This window comes from Ixodes scapularis, unplaced genomic scaffold (assembly GCF_016920785.2).
Source record: "Ixodes scapularis isolate PalLabHiFi unplaced genomic scaffold, ASM1692078v2 PGA_scaffold0__279_contigs__length_252992795, whole genome shotgun sequence".
Lineage (NCBI taxonomy): Eukaryota > Metazoa > Arthropoda > Arachnida > Ixodida > Ixodidae > Ixodes > Ixodes scapularis.
The window spans coordinates 28211206-28230988 of NW_024609835.1; the positions used below are offsets into that span (position 1 = coordinate 28211206).

Here is a 19783-nt window from a genome sequence, read left to right on the forward strand (position 1 = left end):
TATAAGTTTTAGTTCGGGCTTTTTAAAAGAAGGCGGGGGGGGGGGGGGGGGGGGGGGTGGCAGCATTCTGTCTCACCACTTTACTCTGCGCAGCCGCACGATGGAGCGGCGGAATCAGATGAAAAGAAAAAGAGTTTTTCAGAGGCTACGTCGAGAATTACAATGATTTTAATATATCTACGTTTATTAAAGCAACACTTGTTTGCAAGCTTCGTTGTGGGGCGGTTAGTATTACCAATGGCAAGTGCGCGCGAATTGAGATCGTATGAATTTAGGGCAAGTTTAGTCCTGATAATATTTGTTTCTATATTGATTAAAAAAATTGGGCCTACAGCCAAATTAAATTTTGAATTTCGGAGAATTGGAAATCTATCATAAACTCCGACTTTTCGGGGGGAAAAAAACACGAAAACATGGATACTTCAAGCATAGCGTATACTTTATGGGAGCATTTGAAGTACATTTCAGCCGACGTAATTTTACCCAACACTTCAAACAGCCAACCAGTATTGCAAAATTCAAATTGATATGTCGTTCTCGCGCGAGGCTGTAAGCGAAGTGGCGAAGTATGAATGACTGAAATGACGCGATAGTGATATTTGAACGGCGAGTTTCTGCGATATCTACAAACATATGAGTAGTGAAAAGATAAAAGTACATGGGGAGAGTACAACGTTCCTGCAAACCAAATTTTTTACCTCTGGGTCAATTGTGTGGACGGTCCCGAAGTCCGAATACCAAATCGAAACCACCCAGAAGCCGAGAAGAAATCCTGTGTGTACAGTGGCGCCACGTCGACACTGTCCGTAAAAAAAAGCTTAGCTTGGTAAATACCTGGTGCCTTGTGCAAGCTGCCAAGCAGCGCCAAGTCAGTCAGGTGCCGTGGAAGGAATGGCTGACTCCGCCTCGGATAGGGCTGATTATCGCGGACTCGGCTAACCGAAACCGTGTCAACTCATCGTCAAACCTGGAGCAGAAGTGCACGCAGCTAAATTTGACAAGGTGGGGATAGGCGCACCGATTAGCCTGATGATTCGTAGGCACGGTCTGGCAAACGTTGCCGTTTTATCGGCGCCTCAATCGATGTCTTGACTGCTGCTCCTAAGCTGTTCGCAATCCCTTTAAACCTGTGATTGAACTTGCACTGCCAAAAAACATGTGGACGTTACCAAGTTCGTTGTCTCAGCTGGCAAGGTTCGCCGTGATCGTGATATCACTGTTTGTCTCCCATGTAAGTAACAGTTGCTGCAATTTCTTTTTTTTTCTCTCTCTCTCTCTTTCTATGAATGAGTCATGTGCTTGTGTTTACAGGTTCAAGCCGGAGAATATTCAGTGATTATGGTCGAGGCGGACGAAAACATTCATCAGTTTTGTATGGTCTACTTCTCGGAATTCAAGGAGTTGCCGGAAAGCCCAGATATGATGGTGAGCTGCGCGCTAACGCCGGTGGCAATCGGTTCATCGGACGACGTTTCATTGATAGATCGTTTCATCGACACGCCATGTTTCATAGGACGACGTTTCATCGACAAATCGTTTCATTGATAGCTTATATTAGCTTTCTTCTGTAATTACTAATAAGCTGCATGAGACCTTCGCCGCGAAGCGTCGTGTACGGGTGGGTCAGGGGGGTTAACTTTTTTGTAATGAGCCGCCACAGACTGGCGTGAACGCAGGCGGGAGAGAAAAGGGGGAAGGGGGGGGGGGGGGTGTATCTCGCATTCTAGTGACAGAGCCGTGTATTGAGAGAGTTTGGTCAATGGGAGGAGTGGGCAGAGCTAGTTCGTGCACCAGACGCAGAGAGAGGGCTTATTGGCATGCTCGCTTGGCCAACCAGAAGCCGAAAAGAATTGCCTAGCGGTGATAGCGAGACACAGTTTTAATAAGTGCGTAAGGGGTAATGGTTGAAAATACGGTGCACGTGATATTTCGATTATGATCATGCAAAAAATTGTAAGGAACGAAAGTGCTGCTCGAACTGTATTTTGCTCGGACAGTGTGTGACCGCCCCTACAGCAGATTCCCAGCCCTCGGCGCCTGGCGTGCGGATTATGTCGATTGTTCAGCTTGTTGCGCTCTTCCACCATGATTTTGGATGACTGTGATTGAAACATCACGTGCACCGTATCTTCAGTCACCGAGAGTTACTCCGACGCACTTATTAATTTCGTTTCTCGTGACGACTGCCAGGGTATTATTTACGAACTTTTGGCCACATTCAAATTTGTGAAGACGCCCTGGAACATGCCCAGCCCGCTTTTGGCCAATGGTACCTCCTCATTTGCCTCCTATATTTCCCAATGAATGGCCTAACTCTCTCTATAGACCAACACACGTCTTTGATATCACGCCTCCCCGCAGGGGGCACGTGAAAGCAGGTGTTTGGAGAGTGGCGTCTCCACGGACCCTGAGCCCCGCAGGAAGCGCCTGCACCTTAGGTGCTAGGTGCTTGGTGAGTAGCGTCACCACGGACCCCAGCCACGTTGGCTACATAACGGACCCTGAGTAACAAGTGGGTAAGACCCACCCACGTCTGACTGTGCGTGGCGAGCCTGTGTCCAGGGAAAAGGGCATCCTGGTGGTTGAGCTGAGCCCGGGGTAGGTTTGGACCCTTCGGGGCCCCCCGGGCGAGGCAACACACCATTTTGGCCCCTGCTTCCTGTAGACGGGAGTCCTGGTAAGGCCCGGCCAGGATGATTCAGTCTAGTCGCCTTCTCTTCTACTATCCCCTCCAATCATTTACCTTTACCTTTCCTGCTTCTTTTATTTCTCTCTCATTTCTCTTCCTCCTTTTTCACCCCTCTTTGGCGGCAAGGGCTAACCTTGGGTGGCAATAGACCTCTGTCTTGACCCACACTTGGGTATAGTTTCCCGGCAGCACTGTTAGCGTAACGTCTCCAGCCAAGCCCTTCTTGTTATGGTGCGTTACCTAACCCCTTGTTGGGCTCGGTGGTGGGCGGTGCACCGCGGATTCTGAACATTCTTTGCCCCTCTTATGGCACCCCTCCGTTCTAAACCCTCTGATCGGCCCCTGAAAAGAGGTCGGACCGAAGTAAAACTGAATGATAAGTCTTCACCGGTACAGAACACTTTTAGCCGATTCCTTGTTATGCACTCTGAACAAGACGAAAAACCTCTTGCGAAGTTGTCACCTTTTCTGATCGCAAAAACCCTAGAAACCCTTGTAGGCAAAAACTTCAAAGCAAAGAAGCTAGTATCTGGTGACTTGCTTGTTGAAGTGGAAAATGGCACACAGAGTGCTGCCCTCTTGGACCTAAACAAGATTTCTGAGTATAGAGTCTCCGTCACTCCACATCGAACACTAAATAATTGCCAAGGAGTAATTTCCGAGGATGATTTGCTAGAGTCAAGTAACGAGGAGATTTTGGAAGGTCTTTCCAGTCAAGGAGTAACGGCAGTACGACGAATCCTGCTTCGTTAAGACGGAAACGAGCGACCAACAAAACATATTGTACTTACATTCTCTTCCACTGTGCTGCCTCAAAGTATCAAGGTGGGCTACCTCCACTGTAAGGTGCGCCCATACGTCCCGAACCCGAGACGCTGCTTCAAGTGTCAACGGTTTGGTCATGGCTCTGCCACCTGCCGCGGAAAAACAACCTGCGCAAAGTGTGCATGCACAGACCACCCAACAGATACGTGTGGCAGCTCAACCCCTAAGTGCATCAACTGCACTGGTTCCCATCCTGCTTACTCGCGATCGTGTCCAAAGTTTAAAGAGGAGAAAGAAATTTTAACCTTAAAAACAAAGGAAAACTTGAGCTACCATGAGGCACGAAAACGCTTTTCGTTCCTTCAAGGAGGAACATACGCCGAGGCGGCCGTCAGGGGGACTAGGTCGCTGTCAAAGGCATCAGTGGGTACCCAGTATAGTCTTCGAGACACTGAGTGCCCACCCAGTCCCCTCACCCCTACAGAGACTTCTGTGGGATCTCAGACGCCTGAGGCCCCACAGAAGCTCACGAAGTCCAAGGCATTTCCGCAACGCCTGGCCCCGAAGGTTCGGGTGGTGCTTGACCCCACCCGTTCCCAAGTCCGAAAGGGATCCCCTCCTTCCTCTGCACAGGGGGTGGAGGAGGCCATGGAGGTCAATGTCCCATCCACCGAGGGTAGCATGGAAACTGCCACCCCTGTGCCTTCATGCTCGAAGGCAGGCAATGTTTCCTCTGCACCCCAAAAACAATCAGCGCAGGCATCCCAGGTGCCTGCCGGCTCGTCAGGCAGAGGCCGGGCACAGCCCACTCGCCTGACCGACATTGCGAGAAAGCCGGGTCACTCTGACGAGGCAGTCTCGTTGAGGGGCCCAGAGGTATCAACGAAAGAGAAAATGGAAGAGGCCGGTCTAGCTTCAGATGACGACTTGCTTCCTTCGGGAGCGGAGTCCTTGTCGTCTTCCGCGGGTGAGCCTGCAGAACGACAGAAAGACAATGCTAGAAAGAAAAGAAATATTCCTCGGATTTTAGCTCCGAAAGAAAATTAGCTGAACTATATATAGGTATCTTTTTACCTTTTTTTATACGTTTTTAGGGGATTTCACTAAAAGGCAGCCACACCGATATTTTTATGCACTTTTGCCCACAACTTTTTATCGATTTTAAATAATTTTTATGGGTCATCTTTCTTTTATGCAATGGAACTGTCGAGGTCTCCTACGCAACATTGATGACATTAGTTTTTTTCTTAGTGAGCTACGACCGATAGCTCTGGCTTTGCAGGAGACTCATTTGAATTCCAGCCATACAAATGTTTTACGGTCCTATCACACTTTTCGTAAAGACCGCCCATCATCTCATTCAGCCGGTGGTGTGGCAGTTGTTGTGCAGAGAGGGGTGGCATGTGCCGAGGTGCCCCTGGACACTCCGCTCGAGGCAGTGGCTGTGAGGGTTCTGATCGACCGTTTAATCACCGTTGTTTCATTGTACCTTCCGCCACAGATCACAGTGCACATGCGTGAACTTCAAAAGCTCATTGCCCAACTACCACAACCCTTTTTAATATTAGGCGATTTTAATGCTCATCACACCATGTGGGGCAGTGCACGAGTTGACTCACGTGGAGAACTCATAGAACGACTTTTATTGTCATCGAATCTTTGTCTTTTAAACACAAAATCTCCAACCTTTTTTAGTGATGCTCATAACTCCTTCACCTGCATCGATTTATCTTTATCATCGCCCTCTCTGCTTCCTTGTTTTTCTTGGAAGGTTTTAGAAAACCCATTCGGGAGCGACCACTTCCCGATTGTCGTAGAGAGCCTAGCTGCTGTTAGTACGCTTTTAGAATGTACGCCGAGATGGCGCCTTGACAAAGCGGATTGGGAACTCTTTTGCTCATCTGCAACATTTCATATTTCTTTATTATCAGTCTTGTCTCCAGATGATGCTACAGCCTATGTTACTAAGAAGATAATTGAGGCTGCAGAACAATCTATTCCTCGCACCTCTGGGAAATTACCAAAAAAGTGCAGGCCCTGGTGGACTGAAGAATGTTCCACGACAATGAAGAAACAAGAAAAAGCTTGGGGCATATTTCGACGGTACCCCACCGTAAATAACAAGATTGAATTTAAAAGGCGAAAAGCTCAAGCCCGCTGGACTAGAAGGCAAGCAAAAAAGAAATCGTGGACGAAATATGTCTCCTTACTGAACAGCTTTGTCCCCGCAAAGGAGGTGTGGGACCGTTATCGCAAAATCAAAGGAGATTACCGCTGTTTTATTATCCCTTCATTGTTCAAGAATGTCCCCACATCACTGAAAGACTTAGGCAATACTCTTGGCGTTCACTTCCAGAGCGTTTCGAGTTCTGAAAACTACAGTGCCACTTTTAAGCAGTTTAAAATGAAAGCAGAATGCGAGCGAATAGTTATGTCGGGGGCAATTTCTACACCATACAACCAGCCCTTTACGCTCCGTGAACTGGAGTTGGCTCTTGACATCAGGAAACAGTCTGCCCCAGGCCCTGATTTCATCCACTATGAGATGCTTCGTAGGCTGCCCCTACAACATCTGCTTAGTTTTTTCAACCTTCTCTGGGAAAAAGCTTACTTCCCTGAATCCTGGAAAAGAGCACATGTTATACCCCTCTTGAAAGCTGGCAAAGACCCCTCTCTTTGCTCGAGCTACCGCCCGATTGCCCTTACGAGCTGCCTTGGTAAGACGTACGAAAGACTTATCAACAAACGGCTGGTGTTTTTTCTTGAAGAACAAAACCTATTTGATAACAATCAGTGTGGTTTCCGCCAAGGCCGGTCTACTCTAGATCACCTCGTGCGCCTCGAGACAAGAATCCGGGAGGCTTTTGTAAAGAGGCAGCACTGTGTGTCTGTATTTTTTGACCTGGAGAAGGCGTACGACACGACCTGGAGATATGGAATCATGCGAGACCTTTATGCCTGCGGAGTACGGGGCCGCATGTTGCGTTGTATAAAAGCTTTTCTGACTGGGCGGACCTTTCAGGTTCGACTAGGCACCACATTATCAGACACATTTGTTCAAGAAAATGGGGTTCCTCAGGGGGGCATCCTGAGTGTCACATTATTTGTTTTAAAGATTAACACCCTAGCTCAAATACTGCCACCTTCCATTGAACACTCATTGTATGTCGACGACCTACAGATATCATTTTCCTCTTGTAATTTGTCCAGCTGTGTACGCCAGCTGCAGCTAGCAATTAATAAGATCAGTAAGTGGGCCGACGCAAATGGCTTCAGGTTTTCATCCAGAAAAACGGTGTGCGTTCCATTTTCTCTTCGACGAGGGCTGTCTCTTGAGCCAGTGTTGGAATTGAACAGAGCACCTATACCAGTTAAAGCCGAGCATAAGTTTCTGGGAGTCATATTTGATAAGAAATTGAATTTTATCTCTCACTTAAAGGAATTGAAACAAAAGTGCCTGAAATCCCTAAACATCTTGAAAATTTTGTCACATAAAACTTGGGGCTCTGACAGACTATGCCTGCTACGCTTGTATAACGCTTTGGTACGATCCCGTCTTGATTATGGTGCCGTCGTGTACAACTCAGCGCGACCATCCTCCCTGAAGATGTTGGACCCAATACACCACCTTGGCTTGCGCCTTGCTACGGGTGCATTTCGGACATCGCCTGTTTTAAGCTTGTACGCGGACTCTCACCAGATGCCCCTTTCCAAGCGACGGCAGTACCTGGGCTTGAGCTATACTTCCAGGATTTTGTCTAATCCTCACCATCCAACCTTTTTTGCTCTCCAGCAATCTCAATTTGCTCGCCTTTTTGAAAATAAACCAAGCATTGTGCGGCCATTGAGCTTTCGTGCTCACAGTGACCAGTCATCTCTCGGTCTCGACCTTCATGGCATTAACCTTCTCCAAAAAGCCGAGAGTATTCCCCCTTGGAAAAGGCTTCCAGTATCATGCGACTGGTCATTCACATGGTATAGCAAGCATAATGTCTCCCCTCTGCTTATTCAACAAGAATTTCTTGGCTTACAGAATAAATATGATGACTATACTCAATTTTATACAGATGGCTCCAAGACTTTTTCTGCAGTGGGATCGGCTGTTTATTCTGAGGTTTTCATACAGGCCCAGCGGCTTAGCTGCATGGCTAGTATTTTTACTGCGGAGCTATATGGTGTTCTCCTTGCAATCGAGTATATCACCACCAGCAAAACAATGAAGGCAATTCTTTTTGTAGACTCCCAAAGTGTCATCGTTGCCCTTTGCTCTGTAAGAGATACAAAAAACATGCTCGCTAAGCTAATACGCTATAAAATCAATTGCTGCTTAGAGCGTGGGTTCGTTATAAAATTCTGCTGGATCCCAAGCCATGTTGGGATCAAAGGCAATGAGAAAGCAGACCAGCTGGCTACCTCTGCAAGCAACCTCCTAGAAATCCGATGGGGGATACCCTTTCAAGATATCAAACCCCTCCTTAGGAAAGCTCTCCTCGATGCTTGGCAATCTGAGTGGAACCTAGAGAGTGCAAATAAGCTGCATGCTTTTTAGCCAGTTTTGGGGTTGTGGGAGAATTCATCTCGTAAAAACCGTTTTCATGAGGTTCTCTTGTGCCGTCTTAGAATCGGCCACACCTTCCTGACTCACGGACATCTTCTTTGTGGAGAAGACGCTCCAAGCTGCGAGCATTGCGGTGAACCTTTGACAGTTGTGCATATTTTGTGTTCTTGTCCAGGCTTTGAGCAGAACCGGCTTGCCTGTTTTCCAGAGCTTTTTACATATCAGATCCCTTTCCATCCAACACTTTTGTTAGGCGAGCATCCCATCATTCCATTCAATCGGGTCCTCAACTTTTTGCAAGCAAGTGGCCTTCTGCACAAAATTTAAGTACTGCATTTTCTGTTCACCATAAATATATAAAACATCAGCTTCATGTATGCTCTCAATTACCATTACTGTGAGTCGCATTAGTCTTGTAGTCTGGCGCAGCATGGCCTTCGTCGCTTTTGCGCCATTAAACCGTTAATCATCATCATGATGTCACGCCTCTGCGGTGGCGCTGTTGTCGCCATGTCGCATGCACAGAAGATTCACCTTATGAGTATCTGGTTTCTGTGCTCGCACAGTGCCACATCTGGTGTAGGCAAACGCGGCCTTGTTTGTAAACAGTATGTCGGTCTATACACGGCTCTGCCTAGTGATACACGCGTGACGAAATGTCCCTACAGCGTGCAATTCATGTAACGAGTGGCGATGAAACGAACGTGTCGACAAAACACTTGCCCGTGAAAAGTTGCCCACAAAACTAGTTTTGACGAAATGATAGGGACCCATTGCATTTTTATCATAACCTTAAAATGCAGGCCGCTCACCCTTGTTGGTGTTAGACTGGTAGCAACTGTTAAAACTTGTTTGCTCTACTGACGTTAGGTAGGTTAGGTTAGGTTAGGTCAGGTCAGGTCAGTTGTTAGAGTGCTCCACTGGAAATTAAGAGGTCCCTGGTTTGATACCAGGACCAGGTGAATTATTTCAGTCTTGCACCATTTACCTATAGATGTGCTTGGAGATTTGCATTTGCCCTTTGTCTTTCAGGGATTATTACCGTTATTCTTGCCCAGCTCGCTTACACCTTTGCATTAATTGCATTATCATCATAATCTACTTGTTTATTTTGACTGCATAAATCTGTTTCTTGTCTTTGCATTGATTAACTTTTGCCAAAGACAGATCTGCGACGGGCATGAAGGCTTAATTCAGCTTCCGCAATTGTCTGAGCCACGAATTTACGTAGTATTTTTCAGAGTTAGGTAAATTAATATAAAAAAATACAAAATGCCCCCCCCCCCCCCCAAAAAAAAAAAAGAAAAATTTGCTTCTTAGTGAGCGCGTTGTAATGATGTAAGTTTAGAAAGAGTTGTATACGTAAAGACAGGAAACGGGACAACACATCTTTCACTGTTGTCCCGTTTCCTGTCTTTACGTATATAACTCTTTCTAAAAATTTGCAAGGATTTTTTTATTGCAAAAATAAACTACACATCACGGAACACTAGGTCTCTACCCAAATGTAGCACTAGAGGTCCGAAACAGTCATATGCCAAAGTTACAGCACTAAGTGTTCTATTATTAAAAAGTTAGTAAATTTATGAAAATTTCAATAGAAAAACAATAGCCGACGGAGCTTTCAAATACATGAAGCTCTATAGGCCTCCTGCTTTGCCCATGGGGCACTGTGAAAAGGGACTCATTAGGACTTTTTTCAGGTAGTACACAAACTTGAGCGTCTTAAACTTCCACGCATGTAGAAGTGTGCCAGCTGTGGTGTGGAACACGAGATCACGATTAAAATTCGAACGCCGTCGAAGCACAGGTCAAAGTTAAGACGCTAAGAGGGTGAGCCAGGAGACGCTGTTCCACATGTTCCAAAGAAAAAAGGAGAAAAAAGCGTTGGGACGCCAGATGTTTTGACGCCATTACGCAGGAATAATAGATGCATACCCTCGCGGTGGTGGCATGAATCTGGCACTTTCGATTGTCTTGCTGTATTGAATCTAGCCGATTTCGGACGTTGAGAGGTGTTTTTCCGTTCTTCGGGACTACACAGAAGATAAAAGGCCAGCAAATGTGCATTAAGTAGTGCAAGGCCCAGGCAGGTGAGCTTGTACTACCCAAAATGAAAGCGCCACAGTTTGTTCAGAGCTTCAGCGCAGGAGGCCTATAGCACCAGTTACCAAAAACAGGCGAAAATGGGCCCCATTTTCGCAGTGAAAATTTCAGAAAATCGCCTATACGTTTTGAATAAGATAATGGTTAGTGCAGAAACTTTGGTATCTGGTTCGGACCTCTAGCGCTACATTGCGGGCGGGGAATGAGCACTCTGCAACACATAGGTAGTTTATTTTTGCTGTAAAAAAAAAACAATTTTTTGGGGGTCATGCTGTACAAAGTAAAAAAGAGGTTATGTACATCAAGTAAAGTAGTAAGTATGCCAGGTGCTATGTACTTGAAGTAAAGCACTATAAATACATTGTACTTTAAAGTAAAGTACAAGAGCTTTTTAACACAATCTTTCATGATGCCCCTTCATTCCCCTATTCAGTGTTTTAAACTGGTGTGCATTGTTCTCCTGGGATAATTGGGCATGCATTAATTATATTCGGAAATGGTGTCAAATTCAGAAGTCCCTCAAACTTTTGAATTTGGTGCCTCTTGCACTGGCTTGCACCCAGGGGGTTCAACATACTATAGTCCATTGCAACTCGAGAAGGTAGGGCAAGGGTAAAACCGGCCGGGGAAGAGGAAGCCGACGGAATGCTGGAGAAGAGAAGGGGAAACCTCCCTCTCTTTAGCGTTCCATCTGCTTCCTCCTCCCTTGCCTGTTTTACTCTCGCCCTACCTTCTTGAGTTGCAACGGACTATAGGAAAGAGCATGACGTCAGCCCTGTAGCTTTTGCAAGCAATCCTCTTGTAGAGGATTGTCCTCTCCTAATATTTTTGACCTCCTCGCTTGCACTGATCAAGCGAGACGTAGCAAAAGTTTAAAATGCTATGGGAAAGTCACCCCCATAAAATATCCCTCTTGGTATTTCTTCAGAGTTGACAAACCATCATTTGTGAAACAAATTTAACAAGACGAAATTTGGGGAATATAGTTTGGTGTACTTCCCTCGTAAAGTACAAGAAAAAAAAGTACAAGTACTTTCGGGGAACGATGAAATACAAACAAAGGAGAGCGTGGCTTTCGGTACAGGCTGTGCCGCCTGGAAGTGAGCTGAGGGGCGAGGGTGTGTAGCCTACTCCAATGTGTATACACCCCCTCGCTCGGCGCTCCCCAAGCTTCAGCATTGCGCCTCTTGGTGCACTGAAATTCATCACATCCATTCTTGCTCGCTCCACGCGTGCGGCAGCTTGCTGCTTGCGCGCGCGCTCAGCCAGCGCTCGCACAAGCTGCTACTAGAAGCGAGCTTCCTCGCGCCGCACGCGTGGAGCGAGCAACGATAGTGATGATAGCTTTTAATGCATTAAAAGGCGCAATGCCGAAGCTTGGGAAGCACCGAGCGAGGGTTGTATACACATCGGCGTAGGCCAGGCACCCTCGCCCCTAGGCTCACTTCCAGGCGGCACAGCCTGGATCGATAGCCACACGCTCCTTGGTTCGTATTTCATTTTTCCCCGATAGTATGCACTGCGAGAATGTACTTCAAGTTAATTACTTGTTTTTTAAGCCTCCTTGATGTAGTACTTCAAGTGCAATGTACTTAAGGTACTTCTCAACACTGGCATTTTCGTGGTGAAGGAAGGTAATAATGTTTCATATTTGACAAATCGACGGAAAGACAGAAGACCAAAAATGCTTCTCTGCTTTCGTAGGTCTGTTCAAACATAGGTGCTACAGTGATCTACTCGAATGTTGTTTGTTATTAAGGTAGAAAACAATCCCTACACATAAAAAAAAAAAAAAAATAACGCAAAAGGTTAGAACTTTTATTTTCAACGTTAGGTAATTTACCTACCATAAAATACCGAGCGAGTGCCCCGTCAGAATTTGAAGATAATCGCGAAAAAATAGGGTATGGGCACATGTGAGGTCATCAATTTTACATATGTATGTACTGTGCAGATTTTTTCAGATGTTTCAAATTTTTGGGGTGGGCACTTAGTGCGGAATGGGCGGATGCATGGTATCCTACGGTAGTTTAACCCATTCGCCACAGCACATGTCGCACGCTGCCGGGCCGTTGTACCACATGTTTTTCCCCTAAAACAGAGCCACTCTAGGCGTGACCGTTTTGCTCGTATAATAAGCTTTTACAGTAAAACTCAGTGGAGAAAACAGGAAAACATGTTTATTTACATGCTTAAGTGGTTTGTTCAAATCTACAAATCACTAGGCCCTCACAGATTCTTCCTCGTTTGAAAGATCTTGAAGCACTCCATCCTCGGTCGCTTAGGCATCGCACAACCAGTGCGCTCTTGTCGTGATTCGGACTCAGAACTGCTGTCGGAATCGCTCCTGTCATCGACAGAAGGCTTCGAAAACTCACTATCCTCACCATACTTCCCGTCATAATCGCTGCCGATGAGGGTATCTATGATTTCATCGTCAGAAAGGCAACACCGTACCCTGGACGCTGCCATCTTCTCCAAGCAGACAGCGATTGAGCGGGAAAGACTACACACAAAAGAACAAGCTCATACAAACACAGTGAACAGAACGACCCTCACCAACTGTTGGTAATGTATCTAACTAAACTACTCGAAGTCTACATAGTGCGCAATCTATTAATGTCTCTTTAAAACAGAAATTTATGCAGCCCGGCAAATCGCCGGCTTTGGCAATATGGCCCCTGATGGCACGCCCGGCGATTCGCCGGCTTTGGTAGCGAATGGGTTAAAGTGGCATCCAATCCATCTATGCCTTATGTCTGTCTCGTCATTGATCAACTGTTGCGAGCAAAGCTATGTGTAGCTTCGGCCCCTCATTATCAGCTGCATGCCAATGGCATCTCCAGTTCATCCATTGAAAACATTGTAATGTACTGATTGTAATTGTGTACCCCTGGTTATTCTTCCCTCCTTCCACCAAAGCCGCATGAGAAAACTCTATGATCCTGGTATACTCTGTTTCACCTTGTGTTGTACCGTAGGAAAGGCTACAAGCGTGAGCTCCTTGCTCAAGGGCACATCTCGGCGGCACAGGCTCTCGTGCACCAAGGGCAGCTGCCAACGCTATGAGCTCGCGCTTCTAGCCTTCGCTGCGGTACAACATAAGGTGAAACAGAGTATAGCAGGTGGCAACACTAAACTCACAACTGTGATTTTAGCTGTGCCACGTGTCAGCAGAGTGCTTCCTTCCCCTTTGCATGGAAGTGGCCCTCACGTAAGCCTCTGCTTTTCAGCCCTACATGAAAATGGTTAACATGACGGCACATGACGGGTGCAAGAAGCTGCAGTCGGTTAACCTGCATGGCAAGGTGGCACTCATCAAGGACACTGCCAACTGCACTTTGGACAAGGTGGTACTACACTTCAAGGCGGCCCAGGCGTACGGCATCATCATTTCCACGCCGAGGTTCAAAGTTGTGAGTTTTGTGTGCTCCAGACGTCGAACGCAGCCATGTTTTGAGCCTGATCGACTGCTGCCTTACTCTTTTTCTCTAGGACAACATAATCATTGACAGAAACGACACTCGGCGCGTCGACCTAGTTGTTGGATTTGTCACCGAGGCGACCAGCAACTCTTTGCTGGTGAGTGGAGCATTCTTAGACGCTTCTCAATTAACCTTGTTCAGATTCACATGCCATCTGTCACATGCCATATCAACCCATGTTTGAGCTTACGGGCAGAGTGTTGCTACGGGAAAGTGATGCCGCAATACTGCTGTATCTCGCTGCGCAATCAACGGAGAAATAAGAAGCCTGCCGGAGTAAATGTACAGACTGCATTGTTTTTCTTTTCAATCTAAAATTTTTACAGAAAATCTTGGAATAATTGTAGTATTTTACTGGGACTACCCGGGCAATGAAAAGGAAGAGCTCGCACCACCTACTTCTACTGCGGGCTCTGTCAAAATCTAGCGATATATGGAGCTCTCCATTATACTCTATTAATCGCTGGTCAGGGCTGCATTACACCTTTCTGTTGGCTGCATCCACAGCAACCAAATCGATAGCAACAATAAAGACACCGAGACAACTGCAGCTCATGATTCTTTCAGGAGGCCACTTCTTGCTTTGCCTGTAACGTTATGTGCGGCAACCAGCTTTCCCGCTGACTTTATTGTTGGTGTCATTTCAGTCATTTTGAACGTAACCAATGCAACTGTCCGAAACAGGCTTGCTAATACCGTCATATATAATGCATCTTTGAAATACCTAAGACCATCACCACTTCCAAAAAAAACATCATATGAACCAGTGCGGAGAACGGTGCGCAGGCAGAGCGGGGATAGTGGTGAAGCCTCAGAGGTGGCATGGAGGCTTGATAGTTTGTGCGCCTGCCAAAATATGGCTCTAATAAGAAGTAAGGTATATTATAATAAATGTTTTAAGCGTTTTATGGAAGAATTGCAGTGTCTTTTTTGTTTTGCAAAAATACACCAAGTACCGCTGAACTCTTAGTCTGCCCAAACGTAGCACTAGCAGTTTGAACCAGACGTCATGGTTTCAGAGCTCGCCGTTATCTTATTCAAAAGTTATAAGTGATTCTCTAAAACTGTTGATGGCTCGTTCCCAGTAGCCTGTTCACAGTACTTCATAAAATTTGTCTCGTGTATCGACGGGCTTTGTCGGTCGCCATTTTCCCATTTTTATTTCTAAAAATCTGTTATAACTTTATAATTAGATAACGGCAGACTCTGAAACTTTGGCATCTGGTCTGGACCACTAGCACTAAAGTGTGTGCACCGATTGAGGATTTGGTGATGCACAGTTTACATTTGTGACGAAAAAAGAAGCGCTAAATTTTTTAGAGGGCACTCTGTACTTTCGTTTTGTCCTGAGTAATGTGTAATGGAGTAAGGTCAATCTGGATTTCCTGTAACTGACTGTGAATTTTTTGTAGCAACTTTGTTTCAATTTAGAGGTGGTCCAGAAGTGTGTGAGCAATAAAGTTTAAACGATTAAAGGTTTTTCATTTGCCTGCTAGTTCTTAGGACCATGTTCCTCAAAACCTCTTAAAATCTGTTACGACGAGAGTAGACGCTGGTGCCACCTATTGGGTAGCTGTGGAACACTTCGCGGTCTTGTAAGTTTTCTATTTCGTGTCTCACTCTTTCACGCAGTTCCAGGGTCACCGCATAGATGGCGCCAATGTGCCAGCATGTTTTCTCGTCGTAAAAGACTTTAAAAGGTTTTAAGGCACGCAGTCTTAAGGAATGGGCCTTAATTGTTTATTATTTTCTTCTACGCCAAAGACACATATTTTGTTTATTAGCAATTATGCGAGACGGAAGAACAGCCTTGCTGGATCATGTACACCTATCTGACAAGCAGGCTCCAGCTGAGATGCTAAAAAGAGCCGGTAGGAAAACATTTTATAATTGATGTCTCGCTCCAGAATTGCAGTTACTTATTATGTTTGTAAGGTCTGCGAAATAACTTCAGACTCTTTCCTCTGATACAACAAAGTTACCGCTACATTTTGGAGATTCCTGGCTGCAGGGTTCTAAAAGTATTGTCCAAAAAGTAAATGTTTTTTTTTGTTTTTTTTGCAGGGCTTGATGAAACCCAAGGAGCCTCTTTTAACAAAACTTTTTACAAAGAAGAAAATGTCATTTGATTTCAGCCTCATCATAATTTGGCTTGTGGCTGTGTTTACCTTAGGAGTCGGGTCATATTGGTCGGGCTTAGTGAAGCATGAGATGTGAGTACTATTGTCCCTTTTCTTTTGCATGCTTCTGCTTGTGAATCAAGAAATTAAAAGCAATCTAACGGACTCTGGAAGCAGCGTGCCATTGAGAGCTTTCCTGACCCAAGCTCGGTATTTATAAGTGTGCCCTCTCTCTTTTTTTCTCCTCATTTCAGCCTATAGTGTGGCATGTTTCCAGTATATTTCATATAGCAAAACTTTTCAGGATGGAAATATCACCATATTTTACATATATTTGGAGCTTGTAGTCGGAAATAATCAGAGAGTCCATTTTACGTCAGCAGCGCATTTTCTTGTTTAATTGTAAAGGTCTTTGGCATCTCCATTTGTGGGAACCCAAGTTATGACTTTGTAGAAATTTTAGACTCAACCTGTATGTTCATAACTTCGTTTATTTTTTTTTTTTCAGTTTTATATTTGCTTTTTCCAACACTTAATTTGGAAAAATCTTGCGTTTCCTTAATCAATCTCGATTGATATTTATTAATAATTACTATTATTATTTTTTATTTCGAATGATCAAGAAAGTGGTAACACATATGTTATAGTTGCACACCCTCCCCAAAACTTATTTCAACTTGCAACCGTGATCCTCCAGTTGTCTCTGTATAAAACGGCAACACGACTGAATGGAGAGGAAAACGGTAGAACTTGGGTTTTCTCCACCCTATGGTAGAATGACATGGTTGAAGGCGCATCACACCAGCTTCAGTAGAATGCTCCTGGAGGGGTCCATCTGCAAAGCATAGAACATAACTGCTCTTTCTTAAGCAGTTTTCTTGCATAAGTGCCCAGCATTGTTTGAAATGCTCGTGAAGGCGACCTTGTAACTAAGCTGTGAATGCGTGCCAGGCAACGTTGGTCATGCAGGATAACCGTTGGGTGCCGCAATCTTGCAGCTACCAGCACGAGGTCGGTCGGTGCACCCACACAGGCGCCGCTACGGCAGCCAGTGAGGCGGCCGTGGACGGCTCCCAGTCCAAGTCTGAGAACCTTATGGAGGAAGAGAGCTCGCTCGACGTGTCACCCGTGCTCGTTACGCTCTTCGTCATCTGCATGGGGGTCATGTTGCTGCTCCTCTACTTCTTCTTCCAATACCTGGGTTTGTTCATGTCGTTAAACTTTCGGCAATTTCGCTGGCTGTTGTGGTTCAGATGGGTGGATGTTTGTACAGTTAACCTTTCTAATAGACATGCCTATACTTCATTTCACTTTAAGTGTGAGCATAGCAGAAGAAACAAGAGCAAATGCCATATTTTCAGCGTCCCTGCCAAGCAAGTGCGCGTGCAATTCAAGCATCCTTCGGGGCAACATGCTCATACTGGTAGCTAGGCATTGCTCGCACATAAGGTCAAGCCAAATGTAGACTTGCTTGGAAACTATTTGACAGTGTTGCCACCTTTATTGCCCCAGCTGTTTCTGTCAACTCTTTTCTCAACAACTAGGTGTGTTTAAAAAATGATCTCAGTAGGGGGTGGTGGCTTGCGCCACCTAGACTAAAGGCTCCGATTTATTTTACATGGTTGCCTAGCAATTCTTTTATTTGCATAGAGGAGTGGTCCTGTAAAGGACTGTCTCAAAAGTGTTTATTAGGGGCCCACCTCATGTGCCTCATGCATCATTTTGTTTTAATGCATCTCTGTTTTTGATTGTAGTCTGTCTTTTTGTGTCTCTCTTTTTGTGCAGTGTTCTTCATCATTGGTATGTTTGCTCTGGCATCTGTGGTCTCTGTCATCGGTGTCCTTGAGCCTCTCATCTACATGGTGCCACTGGGGATCACAAGGTGACTAGTTGTCGCTTACTATATAGAGACTGCCTAGCATTCCAGTTGTCCAAGGTTCACTCCTTCCTTCAGTTTACCATATTAGCCCAAATGTAGACTATCATTTTCATCAGAATAGCCTGAGGTATTATCTTTTTGGTATGCCTTCTGGAAAAGACACTGAAGATTTGAAGATCATGCCCAGTGTCAGTGTAGCCTCACTAACCTCATTAAGAAAAAACAAAAAAAAAAAACACTTACCTGTGTACCTGCAGAGTGCGGAGCACCCATTAATTGCAATGCATGGTAGGAGTCCCCACAAAATGAGAGAGCAGACAACATTATACCCAAGAGAGTGGTCTTCATTGGGACACCAAGCACAATGTTTGTGGGCCAGGAATGATTTCACTGGTCATAATTTAGAACCTCCTATGTTGATTAGAACATTCGGCCATCTATGTGTACCGTGGGAAAATAAACAAGCAGGATTTCTATTTAAAAAAAAAATTCCCAGGACACTTAAGCACTTCTTATGAGTTGTGAATGCGAAAGCATGAATGTCAATCTTCTGCTTCCTTAGTTTGTTTGTGGCGTACTGGCATGGACAGCCACATTTTGCTACTTCCGAGGTTGCGCAGACGGCCGAGCGCGCTTCCTCGTGAGGTGGCCGCACTGTGCTGTGCTCGGCCGTGCAGCCTCTCCGGAGTCTGCCGGAGAGGGCTCTGCTGGCTCTACAGCCAGCTGCTCCCTCTTACCGGCAGCCGGGCCGCCGCACCGCTACGGAGGAGTCTTCTCTGTGGAATGGCGTTCCTCAGAACTATGCCGTGCGGCAGCCAATGGGAGCCTCGTTCCTTGAAACTATGACGCACGCCAGCCAATCCAAGCCTAGCCATTAAATTGCTACTACAGAGGACAGGCTTCGCTTCATTAAGACGGGGAGGTTACGTGTTTCTTGGGGCGGCTTCAAAAGCTGATGACGCCGGTTCGCTCCATGGGACGGTTAATGCTCTCGCTTTAAAGTATCGGCCCATCTTTTAGTAAGTACAGCCTCTTATATGCTTGTGCATTCATATGTTTCGATCTTTCTGATACATGTTTGCTTGATGCATTCTTTATGTTTGTGCATAACGTATGGTCGTCTACACTTCACCCATGCAACCTTTTTTAGAATCCCCAAGAATGTGTGCCCCTGCTTCCACGGACCCCTGGAGATCCGTCAGCTGGTGCTGATTATATTTGCCATCTCCGTGTCCGTCACGTGGGTCGTCCTGAGGCACCACCCCCAGTCGTGGATCCTGCAGGACCTGCTGGGAGTGGCCTTCAGCATCAACATGCTCAAGACACTGCGGATGCCAAACCTCATGGTCAGCAAACGGGATTTCCTTGCGTGTCTCTTTAAAGTCGGGGTTTCTTTGCAGTGTTTCTCTGTGACCTTGCTGAGATTGAGGATGAGAATAAAAGTCACCATTTCAACAACTTATCTTCCAGATGCTCAATGATGCTTGCGAGTTGTTTTATTGAATGCCATTCTTTTTGAATATTGTTTTTTAAAAGCTATTGGAAAGGTTGAAATATATTTTTTTAATACTAAAACCTGTTGCAAATATCTAACAGTAAGTACTTAATTCACTCGTAAAATTTCTGGTATATGTTCATTTCACTAGTACCTACCGTAAAGTCCCGCAAATAATATGAGCCTTTTTAATGTGAAAGCATTAACTGGGGGGGTCCCTTGGAGCGAGCCGACGTCATCAGCCGCGCCAAACAGCAGATAAATTCGTGAAGCTGCGATCTGAGGCATCCCAGCTCTGAAGCCGTGCAAAAAGCCACGCAAAGCGGCAAATAAACGAAGTAGAAGGAGGCCGCCGCCTGTCAGTCTCAATTAGCGCCACCCCATCGCGCTGCGTGCCCACGCCACCAGCGAGCCAGCAAAAAAATCGGCTGGCGAGCTCTGGCAGCGGCACGGCCGCCCGAGCCGATTCCTGCTGCCAATTTCATGCCGCTGACATGTCAGCAAGGCGCCTCAACTTCACAAGGACGTGCGCAAAAATGACATGCATGCTTTCACATTCAAAACTCATAAGAAGTGCTTAGGTGTACCTCGAGCCTTTTTATTATCAAACCCACGCGTCTACCACAGTGGGTCGGAACAGCCAGTCACCATCGTTTGCAGAGAGAAACCAACAAATGCCGAGGCAT

General features: G+C 45.8%; 1 protein-coding gene across 1 annotated transcript in view; it reads left to right on the forward strand.

Moving 5' to 3' along the window:
* The first annotated feature begins 828 nt into the window (after positions 1–828).
* The window catches only part of LOC8043304 (signal peptide peptidase-like 2A), a 46410-nt gene continuing 27455 nt past the window's right edge, over positions 829–19783 (forward strand). The window contains exons 1-8 of the mRNA XM_029983570.3: positions 829–1231; positions 1312–1425; positions 13352–13534; positions 13614–13700; positions 15668–15816; positions 16722–16924; positions 17509–17605; positions 18753–18948. Of these exons, the coding sequence (XP_029839430.2) occupies positions 1157–1231; positions 1312–1425; positions 13352–13534; positions 13614–13700; positions 15668–15816; positions 16722–16924; positions 17509–17605; positions 18753–18948 (1104 nt within the window). The 5' untranslated portion in view covers positions 829–1156. The remainder of the gene's footprint in view (positions 1232–1311; positions 1426–13351; positions 13535–13613; positions 13701–15667; positions 15817–16721; positions 16925–17508; positions 17606–18752; positions 18949–19783) is intronic.